The sequence below is a fragment of the Molothrus ater genome, chromosome 7 (genome assembly GCF_012460135.2).
Source record: "Molothrus ater isolate BHLD 08-10-18 breed brown headed cowbird chromosome 7, BPBGC_Mater_1.1, whole genome shotgun sequence".
NCBI lineage: Eukaryota > Metazoa > Chordata > Aves > Passeriformes > Icteridae > Molothrus > Molothrus ater.
In genome coordinates this window covers 27,015,199-27,039,924 of record NC_050484.2, presented here as the reverse complement: position 1 = coordinate 27,039,924, position 24,726 = coordinate 27,015,199, and the positions used below count along the sequence as shown (strand labels likewise).

Here is a 24,726-nt window from a genome sequence, read left to right as displayed (position 1 = left end):
TGGAGCAGAACAAGCTTTTGCATCTGTGGGCTTTATTAGAAAATGCCTGTAAAAATCTCCATCCTTTCTTCAATGACATGCAAGTCAGGCCTTTCAGTCCCAAATATATGCTTACCTGAAAAGACTCCACAGGCTGCTGAAATAGGTCCTTATCTTGGATTGCCACTTGAACAGGGTTCTTTGCCAAATTCAGGACCCGAATTAAACTTTCTTTTGGGACAAGTCGAGGCATATCGGTTTCCTAATTAAAGTAAAAGGCTTTAAAGTGCCATCTGTATGCTTTATTAGCACGTTAATATCTCTTCATTTTTAGCCATAATAGTCTTCCTCTCTGTAATGACACTTTTCCATCCCTTCCTCAACAGAAGTTGCACTCAGAGAAAACTGAACATAAATCATTTTTAGGGAGGTTTCCTCATAGTAGCTCAATGGCCAACCCATCATTCCTCCCAAAAATTGCTCTTCACACCACTAAGTGTACAGACTGCACACCTACTGAGGAGGTAGAACAATGTCACAACTTTCATTATACAGCTCCCTCATGCCTGGATTTAACCAACTGCCATATCAGAATGAAAAAAATTGTGCTTGGCTTTCAAAAGCAGTGACAAGAATAATTATTTCCCACTGCAGTCAGTGACTGGGAAAAGAATCAGACCAGAAGTTAAGTAGTTTTGAAAATCCCAGTCCAGCTTCATGTCTGTAATCAGTGCTTTTGCATTACTGGACCTTGCTATCTATACAGCTGACTGTATAGATATTATTCCTTGTTTTCTGAGAGAGGTAAGCTGATGCCTCCAGCACTGAGGTATCTCCTCCTGTCAGGAACCATTTCCTAGAAAGAGTACATCAATCAGTGTCAGCCTTGTACTACCTGCAGAGCTAATATTTTTTTTAACTTCTCTTTTTTCCTCATTTTATTTTCAAGTAGCTGCAAGTAATACTGCAGAGCTATTTATTTTTCTTCTATCTTATCTGATAATTTGTGTATTGTAGGCAGGGCATTTTGAACTTAACTGGGTGGGGAGACACACTGCCAAAGAAGTCAGAATGAGCTGATTTCCTTGTATCCATATGTTGCTCTGGACCAACAGGCAGATAATATTATCCAGCAAATTCCATTACTGTAGCTTTTCACCTCTGCTACCCACAGTCATGTGAAGGTGGACCATCTTACCCTCCTCTTTGCTAGATCTTAAAATGCCTTTAGGGCAAAATTTTCATGCACAGGCAGAGGGAACCTCTCACCCCCAGCCAGAGCAAACTTTGGTGCTTGGCCAGAGATTCTGGTGGTGGCAATGAGAGCATTTCTTTGCTCACATAAAGAGATCAGAAAAAAGACCTGAACCCACACAGTCTCATTTCAGTGGGAGGCTCGTTAGGGGATTCACCTGAGGAACCAGCAGATGTTAATCCAGGGCTGTGAGCCAGCCACTCTAACAGAACGTTTTAAGTATACATAGAAGCTTTAAAAATTAATCCTATAGTAACTTTTGTGAGACAAAGGTCAGCCAAAGTCTACACAATGCTGGTCATGAACCAGAAACAAACAGTACAAATCTGCAGGAGCTAACATGGAATTTATAAGAGATGTGCTGCCATCCTCTCTGGGGATGCCTGGCAGTCCCTGATGTCTGTGTCAGCATTCATCTGCCTCTCCAGAGAAACACTTTGGCTTGTAAAAAAAGCCATCCCCATCATAAAGCATCATAAAGGAAAGTGATTACATTTTAAAATTTTAAAACAATTAAATAAAAAAACCAAAACCACCACACACACACAAAAGACCCCAAACAGAAAAGTATAGGCAAGCTACAGCAAGAAATAGGAGAGAGAACAGACTACCTTTTGGAAATTAATCACTAGCATTAACTAGATGTCTGTCAAGCATTTTGACGATGGAAATCTAGAATATAGACCAATACAGATGACCAGCACAGCAAAACTGCAAAGACTAGAAAGAAAGACACAGAGACAAAGAGAGGGAAAAGTAGACAAGGTAAGAATTATCATTAGCAACTGGATCAGTATGCTCAGTTGTAAAGAAAACATTATAAACTTTGATCAAGGAGCACAACGGCTTAAAGGATTATCTACCAGACATCACTAATAACAACCCATGGAAAGAAAGTATTTCTGAGGAATGCCTTGTGCTTTACTTACATTTATTTTGACTTCTATAATGGCTGCAAGTCCAAATGCCAGCCCTGCAAGGATCATACCTGTTGCCATTTTCCTAATAGGTCTATGGAGCAAATGAAAGAGGTGCCATTAAGGAAAAAAAGTGATTTAAACTATAGAATACCATTCGTCAGAGCCAAAGATGTGCCAGAACCATGTAATAAACTGTCCGACAGGTGGCACTCAGGATGACAGGCTGTTTAAATTGCCAATCTCTTAACTTAAAACTATTTTATTATTCTGCATGAGGCCAGCACTCACTGAGGCCAATTAAAACTGATATGCCATGAAAAGAAGTTCCTTCCTTGCAAGTTTCATATTATCTTTTTCCCAGCTCTTCTAGTGGGAATAGCTCATGACTTTATGTTAATCTATGATGTTGGAAGGAACACCAGAAATTATGTATCTTCAAGTCCCTTTTGGGAAAGGCAAAGGAAAAGTAACATTCTATTTAGCAGTGGGAATAAGGAATAGAAAAATGTGTAGTTTATGTCCTCAATGTTTCTGACCATCTGGGGCATCATTCTGGGTTATTTCTCATGCCAATACATTTACATTTCTAGGAAATAAAGAGCTTTCTTTTAAACTCAAGGCAAAGCTAGTGCAACTTTACCAGAATTACGTGAGAAAATCTGATATAAATCAATAATATATAATCATAATTCATGTCCAGAACAGCAGATTCAATATGAGTATTGAGTTGTTGAGATTTGAGACAAATCTGGTTCTGGATCAGGAAGTTTTCTGCCAAGTCAAGGCACAGTCCAGGCCGTGGGCTCACAATGGTATCAGGGAGAATCACAGGCTCTGATGTGTATCCTCCAAAAGGGGCACCACTGCAGGGCTGGACAATGTTTTTGATATGTCTTCAGGTGCAAGTAATTCAGATGGTGGGAAAGCCTTCCCCTTCACCAGTAGGGTGAAGGGGAAGGCTTCTGAGGCACCTGCCACCCCCATTTTATGTGGTTTTGTCTGTCCAGCATTTTAGTTTGGATTTGGAATATGCTTTTTAAGCCAGTCACCCCACTCATTACCCTTTCCCATGCTATGGCTCACATGCAGAAGTGGTGCTGGGGCATAGAAACTTGTGTCCTTTCAGCTGAAATTCCACTGACAAAGGCACTCCAAGAGTGTACATAATGTACTTCCACTGCTACAGGGCATCAGTCCACAGAGGCAGAATACAGATACTCTGAAGTTAATTTACACAAATTGCATAAAGTGGGTCTCATAAACAACCTGAGGTCTGCTCCTATTACACTGCACTTCTTGCCAACATAGACTAAGGATAAAATGCTTGGCTCATGTGGAAGATCCTACCCAGCATGGGACCATGAATTTGGTCCCATGGGGACTTCTCAGGGAGGGAATTATTTAGGCATGACCTGGGAAACAAGGCGGAAAACATGTTGATCAAATTCAAAATGAGACTACTCGTATCTGCTTTTGGAAAAATCTGTACAGAGCAGAATCCAACATTGAGTTTTACCCTCTGGCATTTCCATGGGGAAATTAGTCACTCCCTTCTGTGGAAGAGGGTGATGCTGCCTCTTGGGACTGAAGTATACTCAAGTATTGGGAAAGGTGAATGGAAATTTGTGTTTCTCTTCCTTAAAAGCTATTCTGCACATTTACAGCAAAAGAAAAAGCACAGGTGTATCTGCACTGTCCCCAAGTACTTACGTGAAATTCAATTTGCACATGTTTATCAGGGGGTAGAGCCCAAAGTCAAAAATTGGGATGAAGACAAGAATAAGAAGTGGATTTAAGAACTGCAATACAAAAGAATGGGAGTTCAGTGACTAGAAAGCAACTTTTAGTAATTAAACCCATAAAGCACTGTCCTCCAGAAATAATTCCATTACAGAAGGGACATGGACAAACACTTAAAACCTCCTTTTAAAATATAATCACAGTTTGCACTTAACAGCTTCTGCTATTTAGTTTTCACAGGCATGAATATATTTTGTTCATATCCTCCTCTCCAAGAGGCAAGAAAACATCACTGGCCCAGTTTCCCTGGAGAGAGAACTGAAAGATGATGTTTTTAAAGAGTACAAACCCCACTGACAATAGAGACAGGTGACCTTTGGTGCTGTGGTGGGACTTTACAACAAATCAGCAACAATGGAAACATCTTGGGCAAAATCCCAGAGGAACAGGCACTATTCTGTGAGATTGGCAATTTCTCACACTTCAACACAACCAAGTAATCCCCCAGGAACAAAGTTTCTCCTGGTAGGGGCACAGCTTGTCTGCCAGCCAGAAGTGCCAAAGCAAGAAAATAGAGAGCAATGAAGAACAAGCAGGGAGAAATGTTGTTTCAGTTCCAAAGGAAGATTTCAGGGAACAGAACAGCTTTGAATTTCTCCAGAGCTATTCACAATAAGAATTGTAGTCAACTGTGACAACATAGCACCATCTTGCTTTCATGTTTTCATCTCCCTGTAGAAAGGGAGGAACCAAACATATTTCAAGAACAACGTTCATCCCAGGACAGGAGCCTGTTAAAAGGAGATACATGTTGTATTCTCCACATGCCAGCACTACCTCAAGAATTATTATGGTGGTATGTTACCCCACACCTCTGCACTGTTCTGCAGGAGCCAATTTCTGCATTAGGACATCCTCAGGGTCTTCTGAACCCCAAGCTTGCAAAGCAGCCTGTCAACAATAAAGCAGAAGCCACACCACAGCAAGCAGCAGGAGCACTGCTATCACCTTGAAAAGGAGCAGAGAATGGCCACTGGTCCCATGAGAAAAGTATAAATGAGAGAAAAGAAGAAGATACATTCAAAGGCTTATTTCCTACCCTGTAATGTCTTTTACCTGCATTTGGTCAGGCTGAAGGACATATATTCCCTGAAACAAAAAGACAGTCCAAGTGATTCATAAACACTATAACATATCAGTGCATATGGTAAATAAGTAATCGGTCCCAGAGAGGCCTTTGCAGCCAAGGTGGTTTCCTCAAATGCTTTATGTTGGCTTTAGCAGCTGATATTGTGTTCTTGACACTTTTTGTCTAAGGACACAGTGTTTAATAAGATCATTTTGCAGAAGGAAGCTGCACTCAATCCTTGGTATTTGGCAGCTGTGACACAGCTTGTGACAGGTACTGAGGCCCATCCTTCAGGCTGGCTGAGCCATGAACTAGGTGAGGGGAGGAGGATGGGGGTGTTAAGTGTCCAAGCTGGGAGGCAGGCTTACAGCTTCCTCCCTCCCTGCTTCTATGAAGTGAAAAGCCCCAATCCTATAAGTGAGTGTTCCCAAGCTTCAGGACCCCATGATTTCTCCCAGGTTCCCCAAAGGATAATAGAAGACCATCCTTGAGCCAGTGGGCTGCACAAACACCTCTTTCCTCCCCCCGTCTGCATCTAAGAGGCTTTGGACAACTGCACCTTCTAGGTTTGAGGCAGGAGTCCTCAGGGCTGTAAGAGGTGCCTCACACTTGCATCACTATCCCAGCCCCACAAATGGGCAAGGTCAACAGGAATGGATGGATGAGGGATCCCAAACTCCAAAAGGAACCATGGACCTGTCCCCAGGGAGGGACTGGTGGTTTTCTGAACTCCATTAAATGCTTTTCATTTGAAATTAAAATGAAGAAGATGGGGGGGGAAGGGTTCAGGGTCAGGGGGAAGAGTGCAGGAGGGAAGAAATTATGAAGGAAATAATGTATTTCCAAGAAAATACTGGGGGGTTCTCTCCTGTCTGCCAGTCCTATCCTGAGCAGAGTCTAGACTGGCTGCCTGTCTCTGCCCACAGCTGCATCCTGGGAGAGTGGAAAAATACCAGGCAAATACCCTCTCCTGCTACTTTGCACACACTATAGAAATATGCCATTAGGAAATGAGCCTGCAAATACTTCATCTGACACTAAATCATTCCCTGTTTGATTCCAGACTTCCTAGCTGAGCCCTTGTCTACAGAACTGAAAGTCACTGAGTTTTACAAACATGAACTTCAACAAGCCTAAGGGTGGGATCATTCAATGCTGCAGTTTATTTTCACCTTCTTGAGGTGGGGCAGCTCATGAGGGGAGAGCAGAGGAGACTGAAACAAAAGCCAAGGAGCTATCCAAGTTGGTGTGACAAAAAAAAAAGCCTTGAATCTATCTTTCCTCACCTGGGAGAGGCCAGTAGTGACACCTGGTGATACTTAGCTCTCCTGCTAATGGATCACTAAGTGCATGTGAGCAAAACACCAGAAAACTAATGTTTTAGATATACATCACATAGACTGCATGGACTTTGTTCTGTCTTTCTGAGGTGGATAAATATTACCCAAGGTGTAGTCTTTTTCATGCCTCATTTGAACTAATTAAGCCTAATGAGTATCACATATTGAGAGCCCAAATTTAACAGGAGTGACATAGAAGGTCTCAGATTTGTGGCTTTAAGACAATTTTAAACTGAAAAATGGACACTTAAAATCCTAGATTTTGATGTGAGCACCTGCAGGCAAGACCTAGATGGCCTGTTAAAACATATATGTCTAAACAGATCTAGATGGCCTATTAAAATACATATGGGGCTGAAAAACTGCCTGAAGGTGTCCCCAGTGTGGGGACACCTTCAGGCAGATAGCTGATCTACATTTATCTGCTACTCTAGCCATTCACACCTTTGAAGACCTTTATGGAAACTAGCTAATTAATCCCTATCACATCTTTAACATATAGACAAGGTTCCTGCTGGTTTTGAGAGGCTTCATTAACGTATCACCAAGTGATCCAGTGCAGAAATGTACAACAGCTCTAGTCACACCTTAAAAGGGCTGAGTGACTTGTCTGCCTTCCATGGGGGCAGCAGGCTGAAAATCCCACCTGCTCTAGGTCACAGGGCCACTGGCTGCCAGCAGGTCAGCACCCCTGACCTTGTAGGCTGCTGATCTCCCCAGCCCTCACTTCTAGCTGAGATGAGCTGTGATGAACTGAACATGGCTGCATGAACAGAGCCTCTGGCTTCTAATCACCAGAAGTGAGACTCACCCAGATTCACCAAGCAGACGCTCTTAGTACTGCAAGACTCCGGTTAATAAGCAAGAGCAGGGATGTTACTACTAGTCTTACCAGCCCTGATGACATTAAGTACTTACAAAATCAGCATTCATTTTTGTGGCTTGCAAAGTCCACCTGGATCCCTAAAGAGAAAACAGACAGCAGTGAAGCCTTCAAGATGTTCTATGGGGCTAGAAAACACGAGAGATGACAGTGATGGAGGTCTTATTTCCCATCTATTCCTTCCCTTCCCTGTAACACTTGTCATTAGGCACGGCACATTCTCCCCTCTCATTCTCCTGTGCCAGACACTTGGCAGGACTCTGAAGGGCTGACTAGGAGTGATGGTGGAAGGCCCTGGACACTTGGTAGGAATATGGCATGCTGTGTCCCCAGGATGCTTTGGAATTACCCCAAAAGGACAGAGGTGCCAACCAAGGCCGGCAGGCAGAGCTGTACCCACTGTACTGTACCTGCTGATCAAACAGGGCCCAGAACATTGGCAGTGGTATGAAGAGGAAGAGAACACGAGTCACCATTTTGACCTCCCCAATCAGCTGTTTCTAAAAGGGAACATGCAAAAAGGTAAGGCAGGGGTGTAAAGCCCACAGGTGATTCAAGCCACAAAGCATAACTCCTATTTCTTTCTGCATGGCAGTTCTCCATTGCTCTTCCTTGTGACGTGGGGTATGTTTGCATTTCTAAATTTCAGTGCAGCACCTAAACTGTCCATTAAGGGTCAGGAGAGTACAGATGTGGGAAGGGACAGGAAAATGCATGTGAGGAATGGTGTGGCCAGGCTAGTCCTACTCTCTCCCCTGTCTGTCTGCCTATCTCCCCCTTCCCACTCCAAACCTACCAGGTAGAGCATCACTCACTGAGTATTTTTCTGAAGCCCAGTCCAGCCAGTGATCTCTCTTTGGAATCTCAGGGGAGCGGTTTTTCAGCCGGTTTTTAATAGCAAACTAGGGAGAAAAACAGGTGAGTAACTCACTCATGCCGTACCTGCCCTTGTCACACTCCCAACTCAAGGCTACCTTCCCCATCTCCAAATGTAAGTAGTGCCAGAACATTGAGGGGGTGGGTTGCTGGATACCTCTAAAGTCTTAGATTGGAGGCTTTATGATGAGTTATCTGCAGGGAAGTTTCTATGACACCGGTTGATTAAAGGTATGAAGGGGCAATGAATCATAGGATCACTGAATCTTAGAATATCCTGAGTTGGAAGGGTACCACAAGGGTCACTGAAGTCCAGCTCCTGGCCTGTTTATGCTGTGTGCTCCAGTCACTGAACACATTGACAAAAAAAGTGGCAGACCTCACTTAGAAATCCTGTCTTTAAGATCCTGCCTGTTTCCCCAAGGTAAATTTGGCACTAGGACTGACCTAGATAAAGAGAAAACATCTGCTGTTAGCAACAGCTTCCTGAAATAGAAACATCATTATCCACCTAATAATAAGAGAGTATTTTTCACATACTGTATTCAGCTCACACACCATGAAAAACAATTTATAAGGCTCTAATGCAACTTCAGCAAGTGTCTCTTGCATTTACATGAACATGCTGAATGTCCATAATGTGAATGTGTGCTATTACTGTCTGCTGAACTGATAAAGTTCAGAAAAATTATTCAACTGAATAAAGAGGAAGTCATATATCTGATACTCTCTGAGTTTCTGAATTTTCCTTTCAGTTCAGTTTCCACCAGCATCTGCCACTTGTGGTTCTATTAGGTGGACTTCAACTGAACAGTTCATGGAGCTAAGGGAAAACAATTGAAAAGATGAAAAAATAAACTAGGACCTAAATGTGTTTCTAAGTCCTTACAGCTCATCAGCAAGACATCCCAAAGCAGCATAGAGAAGAACTCCAAAAGTCACCTCCCCTTTCTCTTTGCATCTTTTTGTCCTGCAACCTCTGACTCACACATGAAAAAGAAAATTACACATACTTACACCAATGCATTTGCACACTTCCAGCAAGACATTTCCTTGTGGTGGTGTTTTTCTGTACAGTCCACTTCCAGCAATGAACACAACTGAAAAAAAAATTATTATCCAAATGTGGATTCGCATGGCTGAAGCTCAATCCTGCACTGGCTTCAGGGAAGGATCACCCACCCCTGTATTCAACAGAAATGCTCTGCCCTTGGGGCACACAGGATTGCACTTCTAACTAAATGAATATACAGTAGTCCTTTAATGCCTACAGATGGAAGAAAATGCAACATCCTACAAGAGGCAGTGTGATCCCTAGAAAGTCACCACTGTCCTAATATCTGCTCTGGCACAATAGGCACCTCCACATCTGATTCACTCTGGGAAACAAAACTTTGAAAATTCACTTTGTCTATGCTTTTTGTAGACGAAACTTATAGTACAATCCACATTTAATTGCTGCACCTGATGTTGGAAATCAACCCTCACCCATTGGAAACCTGTAAGGATTAATCCAGATACAACACAGGCCCTGTGCACTTGCATCTCATACACATTTCAATGGAAACTGCCCAAAGATCCCTGCCTCACACAGAGATGTTAACAGAAATTACCTCCATTTATGGTTTCCACAAAGGGATATACAATTTAAGATACTGTTTTATCCTGGTTTTCTCCCTCAAAGCACGAAGAATATCACAATGAGACTGCAAAATCCTGTCAGAGATGGAGTTACCTGATTGTGTATAATTTATCCAGTTCTATGAGAGTCTTCGAGGACACTGGAATTCCAAAGAGATTAGTGGGGAGAAGCACCTTAAAACTGAGCATGAAATCCATATAATTAACTAACCTGAACTTTTAAAACTACCCAGTTGTCTGGGTCAGTCCATAGGCAATAGAGACTAGCAGATACTTCTGTCCTAACACAGGAAGCCTGAGACACTGCAGGGAACACACCTTTGCTTTTACCTGATTATGAAGACCGTTAGCATCCAGGTTTGACTTGCAGAACTTGAGACACCTCTGAAGTCAGTTTAGGTGAGTAGCACTTTGCATTTGTGCAAGTCACCCAGAGTGGGTAGCTGCACTACGTAATTTTTAGCATTTCCCTGTGAAGATGTTCGTGCTTTTAAAAATGTGATTAGGTTTGCTGAACACCTTTTGGTGATGCCATTGACTCCTTTGGGAGCTTATGTTCCTGCTTTAGGTTTAGAATTTGGAATTAAATGGTATCAATCTACCCCATCCTTCAGGAGCAGTAGCAGCCCAGAAAATCTCGCTCTAAATCTGCCTCTAAACCTGTCCTTGCTTTCCATCAACACAGGGAGAGTGCCAGTCAGGGCCAAAAGGGTATTTTCTCCACTTCTGCATGCTACTCACATAGTCAAATATATCACTTCCCAGAGCATTTTAGCATGTTACAAAAGAACAGAGAGCTGCTTTGCCAGGCAGGACGTGGAATCTGGCAGCAGGACACTAGCTAAAAACACATTTCCACCAATGCCCTCACTGAAACTGCAACATTTAGACGTTCATTTTCCCCTGGGCAACTACTGCTGTGCTAGAAACATTCAGCACAGCATGGTGCACACAGTGGGGCCCTCAACTGATAGGAACAGGCCACAGGGGAACATAGAACCTTCTCAGGCCCGTGACCATGCACTTTTTTGAAAATAATTGCTGCAATGTTAGCTGTGGCCTGATGACATTTCTTCAGTTTCCTGATTCTTCTCCCTGATGAAATTTGAGTGGAAACAGCAACACTCACATTCTCTGGGGGACAAACTTTTCAAATCCCAGATGCTGCAGTGAAATCACGCAACTGCTTGGTCTCTCAGTGAAGGTAACAAGCTGAATGAGAAGTCACCCCATACTGTGTCAAAAGCTCACACATGTAGTATAATAAGGGAACTGGTCTTCTCAGAGCTTGCAGCTGTGATACTAAAGCTGATGGGGTGTCCTCTGTACTGGCTACCAAAGGAGTAACATTAAAAATGGGGAGATCGTTGAATGTTTTATAAAGGCTGAAGAAGAAATCTTGACAAGTACATTAATGGGGCTAAGATGCAAGTGTTAAGAAGCACAGGGATTGTGGCCGTCTCCTGACACTTGGACAATAAGGATTTTTTTATTGCAACATAATAGTAAGTTGTCACTGCAATTGTGGGAATTACTTCAGCCAAGCAAAGTAAGACAGCTCAGAACAAACTAACATCTCATCTAGCTCCTTCTGCAGCACAGATTCAGCAGCAGAAATCTGAGCCATTGAAGATGGCCTTGAGCTGCAGGAAGCCCATGGAAAGGTTAGAAGTGCCATGTTAAGCTTCTGTTCTATAAGCTGGGGATCTCTAAGGACTGCTCAGATTGCAGCTCAAAGGCCATGTCTGCTCATAGGCAAAGCTGCAAGCCATCAGGAGAATCATTTTGGTGCCTTTGCATTAGAGCAAAGTAATTATACTGTGAAACATCCATGAGACCACCCCCTTAACAGAATCACAATAAAAGATAACAGTAAAACCATGCTCAGCCCACCATCCATCAACTACTGCTATTTATTGCTGTTCTGAACTGGGAATTGTTAGGTGACCTTGAACCCTTTCATTTCCCATCACAGTATCCATCCAGAATTAGTGAATTTGTGCATTTTCTCATCTATCCACAGACTCAAAACTGGTAACTCCTATTTCCACTCACCAAGTGCCAACACCATCAGTGCTGCTGGGACACCAAAAGCCAGTGCATAACAATCCTCTCCAAAACATTTCACATCCCCTGAAAAAGAAGTCAGAAATAAAAGCAGCTCATTACATCTAGACTTATGTTACTGGGGCTTTTGATTTGATTCCCTAAATCAGTCACCTCCCCTGGTTTTAAATCTTCTTTGCTGGTGCTTGACACTGTGAATTGAATCTCCTTGAAACAGTTGTCCTCCCTTGATGAAGACAATTTGGAAGCAGGGTTAGTGTCTGCCAGCAAAAGCAGCTGATAATGGAATATTGATGCAAACAGTAGAAGGGAGGGGGCAGACAAATAGGTATAAAGTACTAGGAACTGTAATTGAGGGAAAAAAGCACAACATTTCAAATAACCTGAAGCCATTCTGTATTTGACTAGATCTAAATAACCAGTACTGTGCTGCATCAGTCTTAAATGAAAAACCTGAATCTGTTTTCATAGCGACCTACAGTGGACAAAGAGGGAGCCAATGCCTGCATTGTGTAAGTGGGAGCCCAGGATAAGCCCCAGAACTCCAGTTCCCTTTCTCACCACCACCAATCTCACTAGGGCAGCCTGCTTCAAATGTCAGGTCTTGCAGCAACCCATTAGGAAACCAGGTGAGTTACAGCATGGGTTGCATCAATCTGAGCTCTGGGTCACTGAAACCTGTGCCTCTTGGACCAGGTCAGATCTTGCACCGTGCTCCGACTGCAAACAGCAAACCAGCAGTGGACTCTGTCTTTGAATGCCAGGGGCCAGACATTACTGCATTCTCACATGGATAATGACAAAAGGGCTAAAGTAAGCCAACAGAGTTAAAAGGAGACCAACCCATGAAGCCCTCAGCTGCTCCTGTTTGTTGTAGCTGGAAAATTCCAGCTGCACAGCTGTGTGCATGCATAGCATTTATTTACTTATTTTCAGCAAATTAGCTAAAATCCAACAAAGCTGAGAGCATGGGCTCTCTGGGCACAGTGAACTTTTAACACGTTAAATGAGTTGGACTTCTCTACCTAGAAGTATATATTTTGTATTTGTACCAAATGTCTACAAACTGCATTTCCTGCTCTTCCAAGAAAAGATTTCACACTTAGCAAGAACATTACTCTTTCCCCATCCTCTCCAGTTCCATGCTGCAACTAGTTTATACTGGCTCATGTTTTGATACTTCAAGGAACTGGATTTTCATCTGCCCATTGACTACTTTAAGCAAAAACCCTTCCCAACTGAATGCTGACCCAGAGACACCAGAGAATAAACAAGTAAGAAATACAGCATTTGTCTTTGTCCCTGTGCATGGTGTAAACACAAGACAAGAGCCTGTTAAAATGACACTCTAAACAAACAGAGCCTTCTGGAAGCCATGGAATGGAATGGAAAAAATGGCAACTAAATGTGAAGACTACCTTGTCCCTGTACCCATCACCTATGGCCTGCTGCTCTGCCCCTGTGCCTGTGTTTAGAGTGTGCCAATCCCTCTGGCTTCGAAGCGCTGCAATACAATGAAGTAAGTGCAGCAAGGCTTAGGGACTAAAAAGGGTTTTGCAAGCAGGCTGGAATATAAAGTAGGACTTAAATGGGGCACAGGCCTGTGCTTTGTCTTCAAGGCTAGTTGCTCAGGGAAGCAATCTTGCAAGCAGATCCACGCAGACAAGCCTGAGTGCCAGGACAGAGCCCTCCAGAAGTCAGCAGCACCCCGTGGGAGGGAGAAGGTAGGAGTTTAAAACCAGCCCTGCTAAGTTTTTCAGCCCTGATACTGCACAGGACAGCAGAGCTCATTTCCCATCCATAGTTTACCTGAAGCCAAGTTCTTCATTGGCAGTGGGGAATAGATGACCATATAGGTCCTTCCACTTTTCATGTTTTAATTCTGCAGTTCAGGCTGGCTTTGAAATACAACCAGGAATATAATTTCTGTGAGTTGTCTGCCTGTATCATAAATCTGTTATGCTGCTACAGCAGGATTAACAAGGTGTAAGTGCAATACACTGACCACTCCACAGATAATATAATTTCTGCCATTCTGTTGTCATAAGAGTCTAACTATGCACAGTTAGAGGGCAGCTAATTTATTGTTTTATTCTAAATCCACACTGACCTCTTAATACAGGAGTTACAAACGTGGAGATCAAACTTCCAGCATTAATGGATAAATAGAAGATGGAAAAAAACTTGCTTCTCTCTGAGGTCTAAAACAAGAGAAGACAATGTCAATGTCATGGCTAATACACAGCATTGGGCTTGCAAATTGAACACTATCAATTCTCTCGTTAGGAAGGTTGGGCAAATATTGACACAAAGTGCATAAAATGTTAAGCAAACAAGCTCGTGTTCAGGTGATGGTAAATGCTCACACAAATCAGCTCACGTTACTCGAGAAGTGCTTTGGGGCTTTTTGGCATTTCAGAGGAAAAGCTGCTGCTTTGAGAGTGTATTGAAACTGGAAGGAGGGGAAAGCATTTACTTATTCAGAACAAGTAGCATGATTCAGATCCTTTGTCACCTAATTCAATCCAATTTGGCATGGTTTGACAAGCTCATAATTTCTTTCCATGTCTGAGCTCTTTTTTTTCCCCTCCTCTCCTGCGTACAAATAGAAAAAGAAACCTGTATATTTTAAGGAACTGGTAATTACAGCATAGATGAAAGAGTGCCAGCAATTGAGAAGTATCCATCAAAGAGGAGACCATCAAGGTGAGGCCAATCAACCTCAAACTATATAGGGTAAATTAAATCTAGGGGAGCAAATTCAAGAGCCTGATGGAGGGATGAACTCTAAGAGAAAGAGTTTTGAATTTAGCCTAAGCTGTAATATATTATAGTTTATAGAGTCAAAGAATTCATGCTGATCTTCTTTCTTCCTGCATAATTCATAATTTGGAAGGAATCAAGAATTTGATGCAGAGTTTGGTCCTTTGTGCAGGAGTAATGTGTGTGTGCAGTCTCTCCTTGCTTGTGGGAGGGACATTCATGCACAGTCACACTTGTGCTGTATACAGTGTTAACCTCCTCCCTGAGCCTGGGTGGGCCAGCAGAGAGGGGAAACAAAGGCAGGCTACCTGACCCACCCCGTGCTCATGCATATCAGCAGCTCTGGGACACCTGAGCTGATAAAGGTAGAAGGGAAAATTGCATCAGACATTGCATGGTGCCCGACAGAGAGCTCCCAGGGCACCTTGAGCCTCATCTCTGTGACCTGAGCATCATTTGAATGCAAAGCTTTAACTTAGCTGAGGGCTAGGAAACTCCTCAGGGACTGTTGTTCTGTCTCCTTTCCTTCTAATGTGTCCTGCTTCTGTCTGCTCCCTGAGACAACAATACTCACAAGGCTAGAAAACTGGAGAAAGTGTGAAGAATTGCAGGCAGCTAAAAGAGGACAGCTGTAAAGTAATGAATCCTGAGCTCCAAAAATGTAACAAAACTTCCTGTAACTGATGGTGCAGCCAACAGGAAATATTGCTACTTGGTATGGCAAGAAGCCTCTTATCACAGGGGATTACTGCAGGGAAGAAAGGGAGGTGGGAGACTGTGAGAGGGCTTCTCTTTCTGCCCCCTTGTAAAGTGGGTGCTGAGAAGGTCAGGGTGAGAGCCCCATCACCTCCCACTGCCACCCACCAAGGAGTCTGGGGGTCTCCTTGCTTGGATTAAGGGCTTTCTGCCATGACCCAGCACAGTTAGGAAGACCCCATCAACTGAGCTTTTGGCTTTTACACAATTTTATTTCCTAGAGTTTTCAAGGCTGACCCATACATTCCTCTTAAATTATTTATCCTAGACAAAAGGATTTGAAAGCCTTATAAAAATCATCTCAATGGCATGTTCTCATGGTTAAAAGAAAACAGCAGTGGGTCTTTCTATCTGTTATATTCCTTTCCTTACTGGTGGTTTTGATAATCCAGAACTTTCTACTGCTAAACTAGTAAAATTATATTTTCTTTTTCATTCTACCTTTGTGACCAGTTATTTGTCATCATAGAGAAAACTAGAGAAATGAGCAGCCTCAGCAATCTTCCCCATTCCTGGATAGCCCTTGCATGACTTGTCGAGGGTGGTGCAGTAAAACCCTCACAGTCCTGCCCTCTTCTAGCCAAATTGTCATGGCATGTCTCTAACCCCTGATATCTGAGCAAATCAAAATTTCTGGGAGCTGTGATAAACTCAAGCATGCCACTCTTGACATGACAAAGTCTAGAGCAACAATTACTAAAAAGAATGTGGTAGTAAGAGAGGAGGATAGTGATGCATAAAGAATTTGGAGCATCTTATTTCACACATTTTCAGATTTTAGTGATGGAAAGAAAAACAGAAAAGCTGAAATAACTACCTACTGACTGAAATAACTGATTTTCAGTCAGAAAAGCTGAAATAACTACAAAGATAATGACCCTGCAGCTTGCAAATTATACTGATTGGAATAAAGAATTTTGTCCCTATTGTCTTAATCTTTAGAGCAGACACACATTAACAACATGATTTGGATTAGCTAATTTGAGAAAAGGTACTGTACATGATAATCCTGATCTCCTTGGCAACCAGAAAATAAAGAAACAAAGAAAAGCTATTTAGCACCTTAAACACATACTGCATTGTTTGAAAGCAGCTTTGGTCCCTAATTAATGTGTGCAGCAGCTTCACATTCGTATAACATATTGTAAATATAATTTTGTTCAGGCATTCTTAACTTGGACTTCTAATCCCATAGACAAAGGCATTTGGAAATCTCCTGCAGATAAATCTGTTTTCCCTATCTGACCTCCCACCAAATTAGTCCCCATCACTGTCTGTAGTTGTACCATTCTCAAAGCGGCAGATCCAAGACTATTATGCTCCTGAAGTACTTTAGAGAGAATCAGATTGATGTTGTGCATTTACCTCAAAGCATAAACTTGTCTCTAGGAATAGCAGGGGTAATTTAGTTATTTATACACAGAAATACCTCATTCCAAGTTTTCAGACAAAACAAATAAGCCCGTGCACTTAAGGACTCAGATGAAGTTTATTGGCATCCTGAAAATTAAGGGGGAATCAAATGCTTCATTTCATAGTGAATTTTTAAAACTTATTTCAGCCTACCTGGAGTGGAATAAAATAAAACATAAGATCCCTCAAACACCACTCCAGAGGAAAGAAACATTCTGTTGGCCTCAAACCTTTCACTCCTTACAAAATCAAAACTTCTCATTCCAATTCTGATGACTTAAACTTCCTATCACATAGCATAAAACATTTGTTTCTTCTGAAAGGCCAAGTCATTTCAAAATGGCAAAATAGAAAACTTTCTATTTTGAAAAGAACGTTTGAAAAAGAACGAATAGAGCAGAACACATTGTTCTTATCAGAATGCTTTTTACAGTCTTCTTTCTCTAAATTAGTTTTTCTTGAAGGTAGCACACAGGTGAATGTTTGATAAATTTGTTGGAGAGATGTAGTCTGAATGCTGGAGAATGGGTAGAGGCCTGCACAACCACAGGCAGTTCAGGTTTTTGCTCTGTGATGCAGCTGTAGTTGTAAAGTTGGAATAATAATATGTATGTGCCTGAGAGGGGTGCTGAGATTCATTAGCTGAAGTCTATAAAACACTCTGAAGATAAGTGTTACCTATTATCATACTGTAATTAGGTGGTAATTGAAAGATGCTGGATAAACACTATTAATCATTAATATTCATAGAAGTAGCACTTGTGTAAATGCTGCTGTTGGACCTCATAGAATTCTTTTGGGACAGCTATTGGTGCAGCAAGCCAGGATGTCCATGCACTGGGATGCATGCAGCTATCCCAGAGCATGTGTGCTGTGCTGCCAGCCTGCTTTTGCTCAGAGTGTGCCAGCTGGGAAGGCTGGTGACCAGCAGAGCATTGCTGATCCCCTTTCTGCCACATCCCCTGAAGCACATGACATCATGTAGACATGCCTGCAGGAGGATCTGCTTTGGACAAGTGACCACAGAACATCCCATGTTTTGTTACTTCTTAGTAATCATAAGCTTCATCACTTCAGCATCACTCAGTTCATGTGCAGAAAGCATAACTCTTCCCAAAATTTTAAATTTAGTCTATATTATTTCATTACATGTTGACTTCATATTGGGGTATTGCAAAAGACAAGGAGAAAACTGCCCTACTGGGCTCCTTGTCCAAGGGGCCAACTCTTATCTAAATTTACCAGTGCTTTTCCTGACACACTGTTAGTCTAATGTCCTTCTTTAATGCCTCCATTGATGGTAATTTCCATCTCACAAAGGCCCTAGTATTTTCCAGTGTTTCTCTAGATCTACTTCTGGAAAAAATTTTCACACTGTCAGTCCTAAATAATCCTCCTTCAGTTTAAGCCTACTCACCACAGACCCCCACACTTATTTTCTTTTTTGTAGCAGTGGCATTCTACATATTTGAAGACTTATGCCCTGCACACAACTTGGTGATTTGAATACTTGTCATTGAGAAAACAGAAATTTTTATTTGTGTGTTAGGTCAACATAAATCTATTTAACTTCAAATCAATTGAAAAATTTAGCATTTTGCCTGAGGATTAGCACTTCCTGACCTGCTTTGCTTCCTTAAGCACTACCTTATCCCTGGTTTAGCCCCTGTTCTGAATAATGGGAGTTTGAGATTAGTGCAGATGAGGAGCTAAGCATTCAGGACAGAGAATGAGGACACAAAGCACCTGGACTACAATTCTCAGGATACACAGCACAAACACAGCTAAACAAAAACATTTTCTCAACTCTTCAGAACTTTCCATTCTGAAATATCCAGAAAACATTCTGGCATTATTGCAAAAGACTAGAATTTCCTATAGTTCTTTCTGAACAACATCTGAGACACAGACTATGACTGATTTGAGGAAAAAGTCCCACAGAAGCATAGGCTGGTGATAGTCTTTTCTTTCATTTGCCATATTCTACTGCAGTGCATTATAATCACCCTTGTTAAGCTGTGATATATACAGTTCTGTGATATGCAAGACAGGATTTTTCAACTACTCTGATGTCCAATTAATGTTTAGATGATTTGATGCAATTATGACCTATCCTTTTCAGTATCAATCCTGTTCTGCTGTAATTTTGCCTTCCTGAAGCATCTAGATTCTCTCAAGTCCTACTTTATGCCTTAGTATGTCTTTTCCAGCAAACTGGCCTTATTCTAGCACAACAGGATTTTGATCACATAAATATCCTCACAAAGTAAGCAGACACTGCAGATTTTAGGAAAGAAAAGAAGTCTTACATGTTCCTCTTCAAACTGGTCCCCACCAAATGCAGAGACACAGGGCTTGATACCTCCCGTTCCAAGGGCGATCAAAAACAGACCAACCATAGACAGGACCCTTCATGCAAGAACAAAAATATCACCATTGCAAAACCTTTCCAGAGCTTATGAGAGCATTTTAGTGCCACCCAACCACGATTCCTCTGATAGTGTTGTCTTTTGCACATGGGTAATGATGATGAGCTAAATAAACAAACAAATTAAGTATCCTAATAATTTGAAAAACAAATTAATTATCCTAATTTCTGCATTCCATACCAGTCAATTAACCAAACTGGTTTTGTCAGTTTCTTGTTGTTCTGAGGTCGAATGGACATATAGGAGATCAAAGATCTGTGGAATTATTTTTACTTATATGACAACAAAAGGCGTCAGAGATCAATTGAGAAAAAGAAAAAAAAGAAAAAGGGGAGTACTTTTTGCAACCTTGTAGCCTGGGTAAGAGCAGACAAACTGAATAAGGCTCATTCTTGTATGCTTTCTACTTCCCAGTGGTTTTCGAAATACCATTGTTGGCCTGACAGATTATGTCTCTAGGGAACAAGAGTATCAGGACTGACCAGGTCTGGAACAAAAGAAAACTGTTCTGTAAACAACATGTGCTCCTGCCTGCATGTGCATATTTTTTGAGCCATGACTACACAGACAAAACCAGCTTGGTGGTTTCAGAGACACTACTCTGACAAACCTATCAGCTCAGAATCTGGAGGGTTGTATCCTGTGGAAGAGACAGACCTGTCTCAGACCCTGTCATCAGAAAATGTATTTCTGTTTTGTGTGCCCATGCACATGGGGGAACCTTGCTGAGCTGGGCAGCTATGCTGATGAAATGAGCAGGCTCCAGGAAGGAGCCTGGTGCAGGCAGTTGGATACAGGAGGCCAAACCAGTAGCATGGTATAGCAGAGAGGAGTGATCCCAATGCCTGTGCCAAAGGGGTTAGAGTCTGTGTGGTGACTTCCAACTCCATCTGGAATGTTCACACACTAGATCCACCCTTCTGCTCTTACTCAGACATTCCTAACTCTTCCCTGATGAAAGTAATCCATGCACAGCCCCCAAAATGCTGGTCTGATGGAGATAAAACAAATTACAGACTTGGGTAAACTACCATCACAACCTACTGGAGCACTGTGGCTTCAAGGGCTACTTACACATGAACTGCCTGGTTGCCCAGGGATGGAATGGCACCGACTGACTTTATCAGATGGCCAACAACATACACAATGGAGAGGTAGATGATCGTCCTGCGAGGAAAGCAAACAGCAGTGACTGGAGGTGCTGGGTGATGTACAAGCTGAAAACAGAATGTGCCCATGGGCCCTGGTATGGCAGCTCTACTTGGCTGGCACACAAGGAATTGGTTTGTTCTACCAGTGGTACAGTGGGCAGCTGTAATTCCTTTGTGTCAACAGTGAAGGAATAGATATGCAAATGGGATCAGATTAAGGAGGGATAGCCCATGCTTTATTTGTAGACATTACTGAACAGAATGAATGAAAAGTGTTCCAGTCTTGTCATGCATGGAAGACTGCAAAGAGAAGAGCACTGTTCAGGCCCAACTCAGTTTCCAGATTACTAATAACTGGCATTTTGTAGGATGTGCGTAAGTGAATCTCTTGACTGGAAGGGATATCTAGCGACTGTTGCCCACATTCCACTCACCTAACCAACAAACCTGAATTAGGAGTGTGGTTTCCTCATTGTAAGTCGGTTTTGGGTCCCAAGTATCCCTGAGAGACTGAGCTCATTTATCTGCCTCCCATGCGTTGGTGAGGGAGAAGAAGAAATATGAGCAGGATGATCAGACTCTTGAGTGTATTCTATTCCTTCACCACCCTCTAGATTAAGAGAAATCTATGTATTCTTGTGCTGAAGACACATACAGAGGTGAATCGAAGGACTTGTAAGGACAGAAACACTACAAGTCCTATGAGCTCTGAGCATGGAAGAGGTCCCTGATGCATTCAAACCCTGGTTGCAACAGCTAATTTAGCACCACATCAGATCATTCCTAAAAGCCCCTCTTATCTGTTATACTGGCCAAGGTTCAGCTACTACAGTAAAAGCCACTGCCCATGAAATTATTTACTCCAAGGAAAGTCTCTTGACTAACATGAGCATCTGTATAAGGATTTACCCTCTCACAACATCATGCTGCAAGAGAAACATCCTCAAAACTAATGAACATTGCTATGTGACCTTAAATAATAAATTTAATAAAGTCCCACTGTTTTTTGTTTGGTTTTTTTTTTTTCATTCAAATGGACAAGAAAATGACTAAAACTGAGCACAGAGAAAAAAAGGACACTGACAGCTCCTTAAGAACTTTCGTCTGGATAGGCATATGGCAGCTGCTTATTTCCTATAGAGACACTTCTGCCAGATAGCTTAGTCTTAGAAAAAAAAGTTCAGCTGCACTTCATCACCCTGACAGCCAAGACTTCTCAGACAATGAAAAAACAGTGGCAAGCTAAGAAAGTCCTATATCCAGCTGCTCATCACCATTCTGGGGCAGATTGTGCCCACACATTCTCCACAGCTTATCATCAGAAGGGAAGACTGCCTAAGGACTCTTACTCAGGAAGAATCTACCAGGTTATGTGCTGATGGAGATGATTTGAGAGAACACATGTTTCTTAGGCACAAAAGTGGGTGTGCTGATACATTACCCATGCTGTGAGAAGTGTAAGTAAGTACATCACAGTTAATGATATTTCATCTGAATCTGAGATCTACATGATGACATTGCTTCCTCAGTATCTTTGAATCCTTCTCAGAAGCAGACCTTGGCAAACTGAAGATTAATTGCCCTACACCCTTCCTGAAGTCAGGTACGGAAGGACAGTGGAGGAAAAGGGTTATTGCAACATATAATTTGTCCCAACTTTGTTGCCTATTGGCCTTTGTGTTTAGACAAGCACAGAACAGCATGAGCAAACAGATCAGCTCTGTTAGAAGAGAGGAGCTGACCTTCACAAGTGTGTCTTTGCTGCACTCTGAGCTAGCTCAAAACTGGGAGCACACACAGCACTGTCCTTGCATGCTGACTAAATTAGAGAGAGGTCTTCACTTACTTGTATTTGCCCAGCCATGAGTCTGCCATGATGGCTCCGATGACAGGTGTGAAATAACACAACGCAGAGAAGGCATGGTACACAGCAGTGGAGAGATTCTCATCCCAGTGGAAGAAGCTTAAGAAATAGAGTGTCAGGACAGCTAAAAGGAAACAAAAAAAAATCATATCAGATAATTAATGTGTATATCTGCAAGGTAGATAAGGTAAGCAGGATCATGGTGGCAAGAAAACTACTGATTTGTCTAGCAACTGAGCAGTGCTGTAGAAAGATTTGTGCTTCCAGACCTGCTCCTCATAATCTCTGACACAGGAGAAGCTAAAATGAGACATATGAGTATCTGACATCCTTTGCTCATAAACAGTTATGTTTAGCTGAAAAACGTATTTTCTAGCTTATCTTACCCTAACCTGTAGTTCTGTTTATGCACTTTTTCTATTTACAGATTAGGTGCCTGTAAGATTCAATTCCCAAACACACTGATTGCACATCAACTATGAAAGACATCACACAGTAGAAAACCAGTTTTGACATAAAGAATTGTACAATAATTTAGACAGGAAGGTACATTTGGAGGCCTCTAGTCCCAACTTCCTCTCATCTTAGATACAGCAACAATGTTAGGATACACTGTTCATATGTGCATTCCAAAATATCAATTAACTTTGAAAGACAGCTGATACTACACCCAGCACAGCTCAGAAACACCAGTGCAGTTTGTGTAAAGACCTCAGGACAGGAAAGTCACAGCCACATACCTCTCATGCCATAGTAGGAGAAGCGCTCACAGAACTCGTTCACCACAATGAAGGCAATGCTCAGGGGGTAGTTGGAGCCACAGAGTTTCTATGGGAGCAAACAAGAACATATCAACTGTCAAAGCCTTCATCCCAGCACCAGATTCCCACAGTGTCTGCGTGGTGGAGAGAAGTCCAGTCCAAAACCAAGTGCCCACAGCTGCTTGACTGGCCTGTGAGCTGGACTCAAAGGAGAGAGTGGACCTCACAGTACTCTTGGTTTGATTAAGGCTCCCCAGTGAATCAGCCGGGCTGACATGAGCCCAGTAAGGACTGTCATGGGGATTCAGCAGCCCACCATGCTTGGAGCTCCAGGAACTCCACTGGAAGGGTGCTACCAACTCTCAACTGCAATGCTAAAATGTCACTGATTCCAAAAAAACACCTTTGGATGCCTTTTCTTCTGCACTCCACATAAAGCTACCACCCTGCCCCAAAACTGCTCCCTCTTCCAGTATCAGACCTTACCTCAGAAACTGGGAGACCCCAGGGATCTGCTGTCTGCTTCTGTGTGTAAAGCTGCTACCTCTCTCAATCTCTGCTCCTCACTTGTGCTGAGCTGTGCCACCACTCCCTGAAGCAGAGCATCAGCTCTCTGTCTGACACTCCCTCAGGCATGGCATCCATTTCATATTTCAAGATTGTTGGCACAGCTATGGATAATTCAATTTATTAATCAGAACTTTAAAAAAAAGCCAGTGATGAGACTGTCAAACCTGTCTAAGTGTGGCCACTCTTTCTCTGAGCCTGACTTTGCTGCAGCTAACATCAGCACTTCCCAAGTGAAATACAAAGCATTAAACAGATGAGTCTTGGCATGACCCTGTGTGGGCCTCTGTCCCTCTTGCTACCCCACCGTGGTCCGAGCTAAGCAGCTTTCAGATTCCAGCTGCTTAGTGGCTCCACTGCCTCACAACAGGAAAGCAGGTTTGCACAGCACTGCCCAGCCTCTGCCAATTAGCAGGAGAGGGGCTGGCCACGGATTTGGTGAGGAATCTGGGGGGAGTGTGATATTAACAGATGCAACTATACTTATGGACTTAAACAGCTATGGTATGGGCCAGTGAAGTGAGATGAACTCTTCACATGCATTTCTGTGCCTCATGTCAGACATAATGAATTCCTGTATTTCTTCCCAGAGTCCCAAATGCAAATAAAGTACCAAAATAGATGTGTTTATTCAGGTTTATTTTACTACCAAGAGACCTAAGCTTATTTGGATTCCCAAAGCAATGGCATCAAGTTTAGAAGAGTATAGCTTAATGACACTGTCTTCCTCAACATTACAAAAGAGCAACAAAACAGACAGAAAATCAAAACTCCACAGCTCCCACCTCCCCCCTACTTTCCATTACTTAATCCTCTAAAGACAAATATTTTTATCCATTTTTTACATCTAATATATACTTATATATTTTTCTCACCAAATATGGGCTGCCTTTTTGTAAGAAACCCTTCTTACTTTACTAAAGTAAATACATAATTATCCATTTAATTTATGATTTACTCTGAAACAATTGTGCTCAGCAATATGGCTTGTAAGAAAGAGTGGGCTCCCTTGGAAACTGCACTGGGGCCTGTTGCTTTTAGACTAGCCTAAAAATGGTGGCATATATAAGCTGTAAATGCACAAATACACAGCCATATGAACACACAGAATATTTTTCTCCAACAAGCTTTTCATAATAGAAGAAAATCCATAAGAGGCAGATTATGTTTCATGTTTGTGCTGGGAGGCATT

The 24,726-nt window shown here is 42.3% G+C and overlaps 1 protein-coding gene across 6 annotated transcripts in view; it reads right to left on the bottom strand.

The window, feature by feature from the left end:
- The window catches only part of SLC15A2 (solute carrier family 15 member 2), a 52,074-nt gene that overhangs the window by 12,335 nt on the left and 15,013 nt on the right, over nucleotides 1-24,726 (bottom strand). For all 6 annotated transcript variants that reach the window (XM_036386973.2, XM_036386974.2, XM_036386976.2 and 3 more), the window contains 14 exons: nucleotides 22,947-23,034; nucleotides 22,189-22,330; nucleotides 20,266-20,358; nucleotides 19,072-19,171; nucleotides 13,941-14,031; nucleotides 11,819-11,896; nucleotides 9,140-9,222; nucleotides 8,062-8,148; nucleotides 7,657-7,746; nucleotides 7,282-7,326; nucleotides 5,011-5,043; nucleotides 3,865-3,953; nucleotides 2,164-2,245; nucleotides 116-241 (listed from right to left, as the gene is read on the bottom strand). In XM_036386973.2, coding sequence (XP_036242866.1) covers nucleotides 116-241; nucleotides 2,164-2,245; nucleotides 3,865-3,953; nucleotides 5,011-5,043; nucleotides 7,282-7,326; nucleotides 7,657-7,746; nucleotides 8,062-8,148; nucleotides 9,140-9,222; nucleotides 11,819-11,896; nucleotides 13,941-14,031; nucleotides 19,072-19,171; nucleotides 20,266-20,358; nucleotides 22,189-22,330; nucleotides 22,947-23,034 — 1,227 coding nt within the window. The remainder of the gene's footprint in view (nucleotides 1-115; nucleotides 242-2,163; nucleotides 2,246-3,864; nucleotides 3,954-5,010; nucleotides 5,044-7,281; nucleotides 7,327-7,656; nucleotides 7,747-8,061; nucleotides 8,149-9,139; nucleotides 9,223-11,818; nucleotides 11,897-13,940; nucleotides 14,032-19,071; nucleotides 19,172-20,265; nucleotides 20,359-22,188; nucleotides 22,331-22,946; nucleotides 23,035-24,726) is intronic.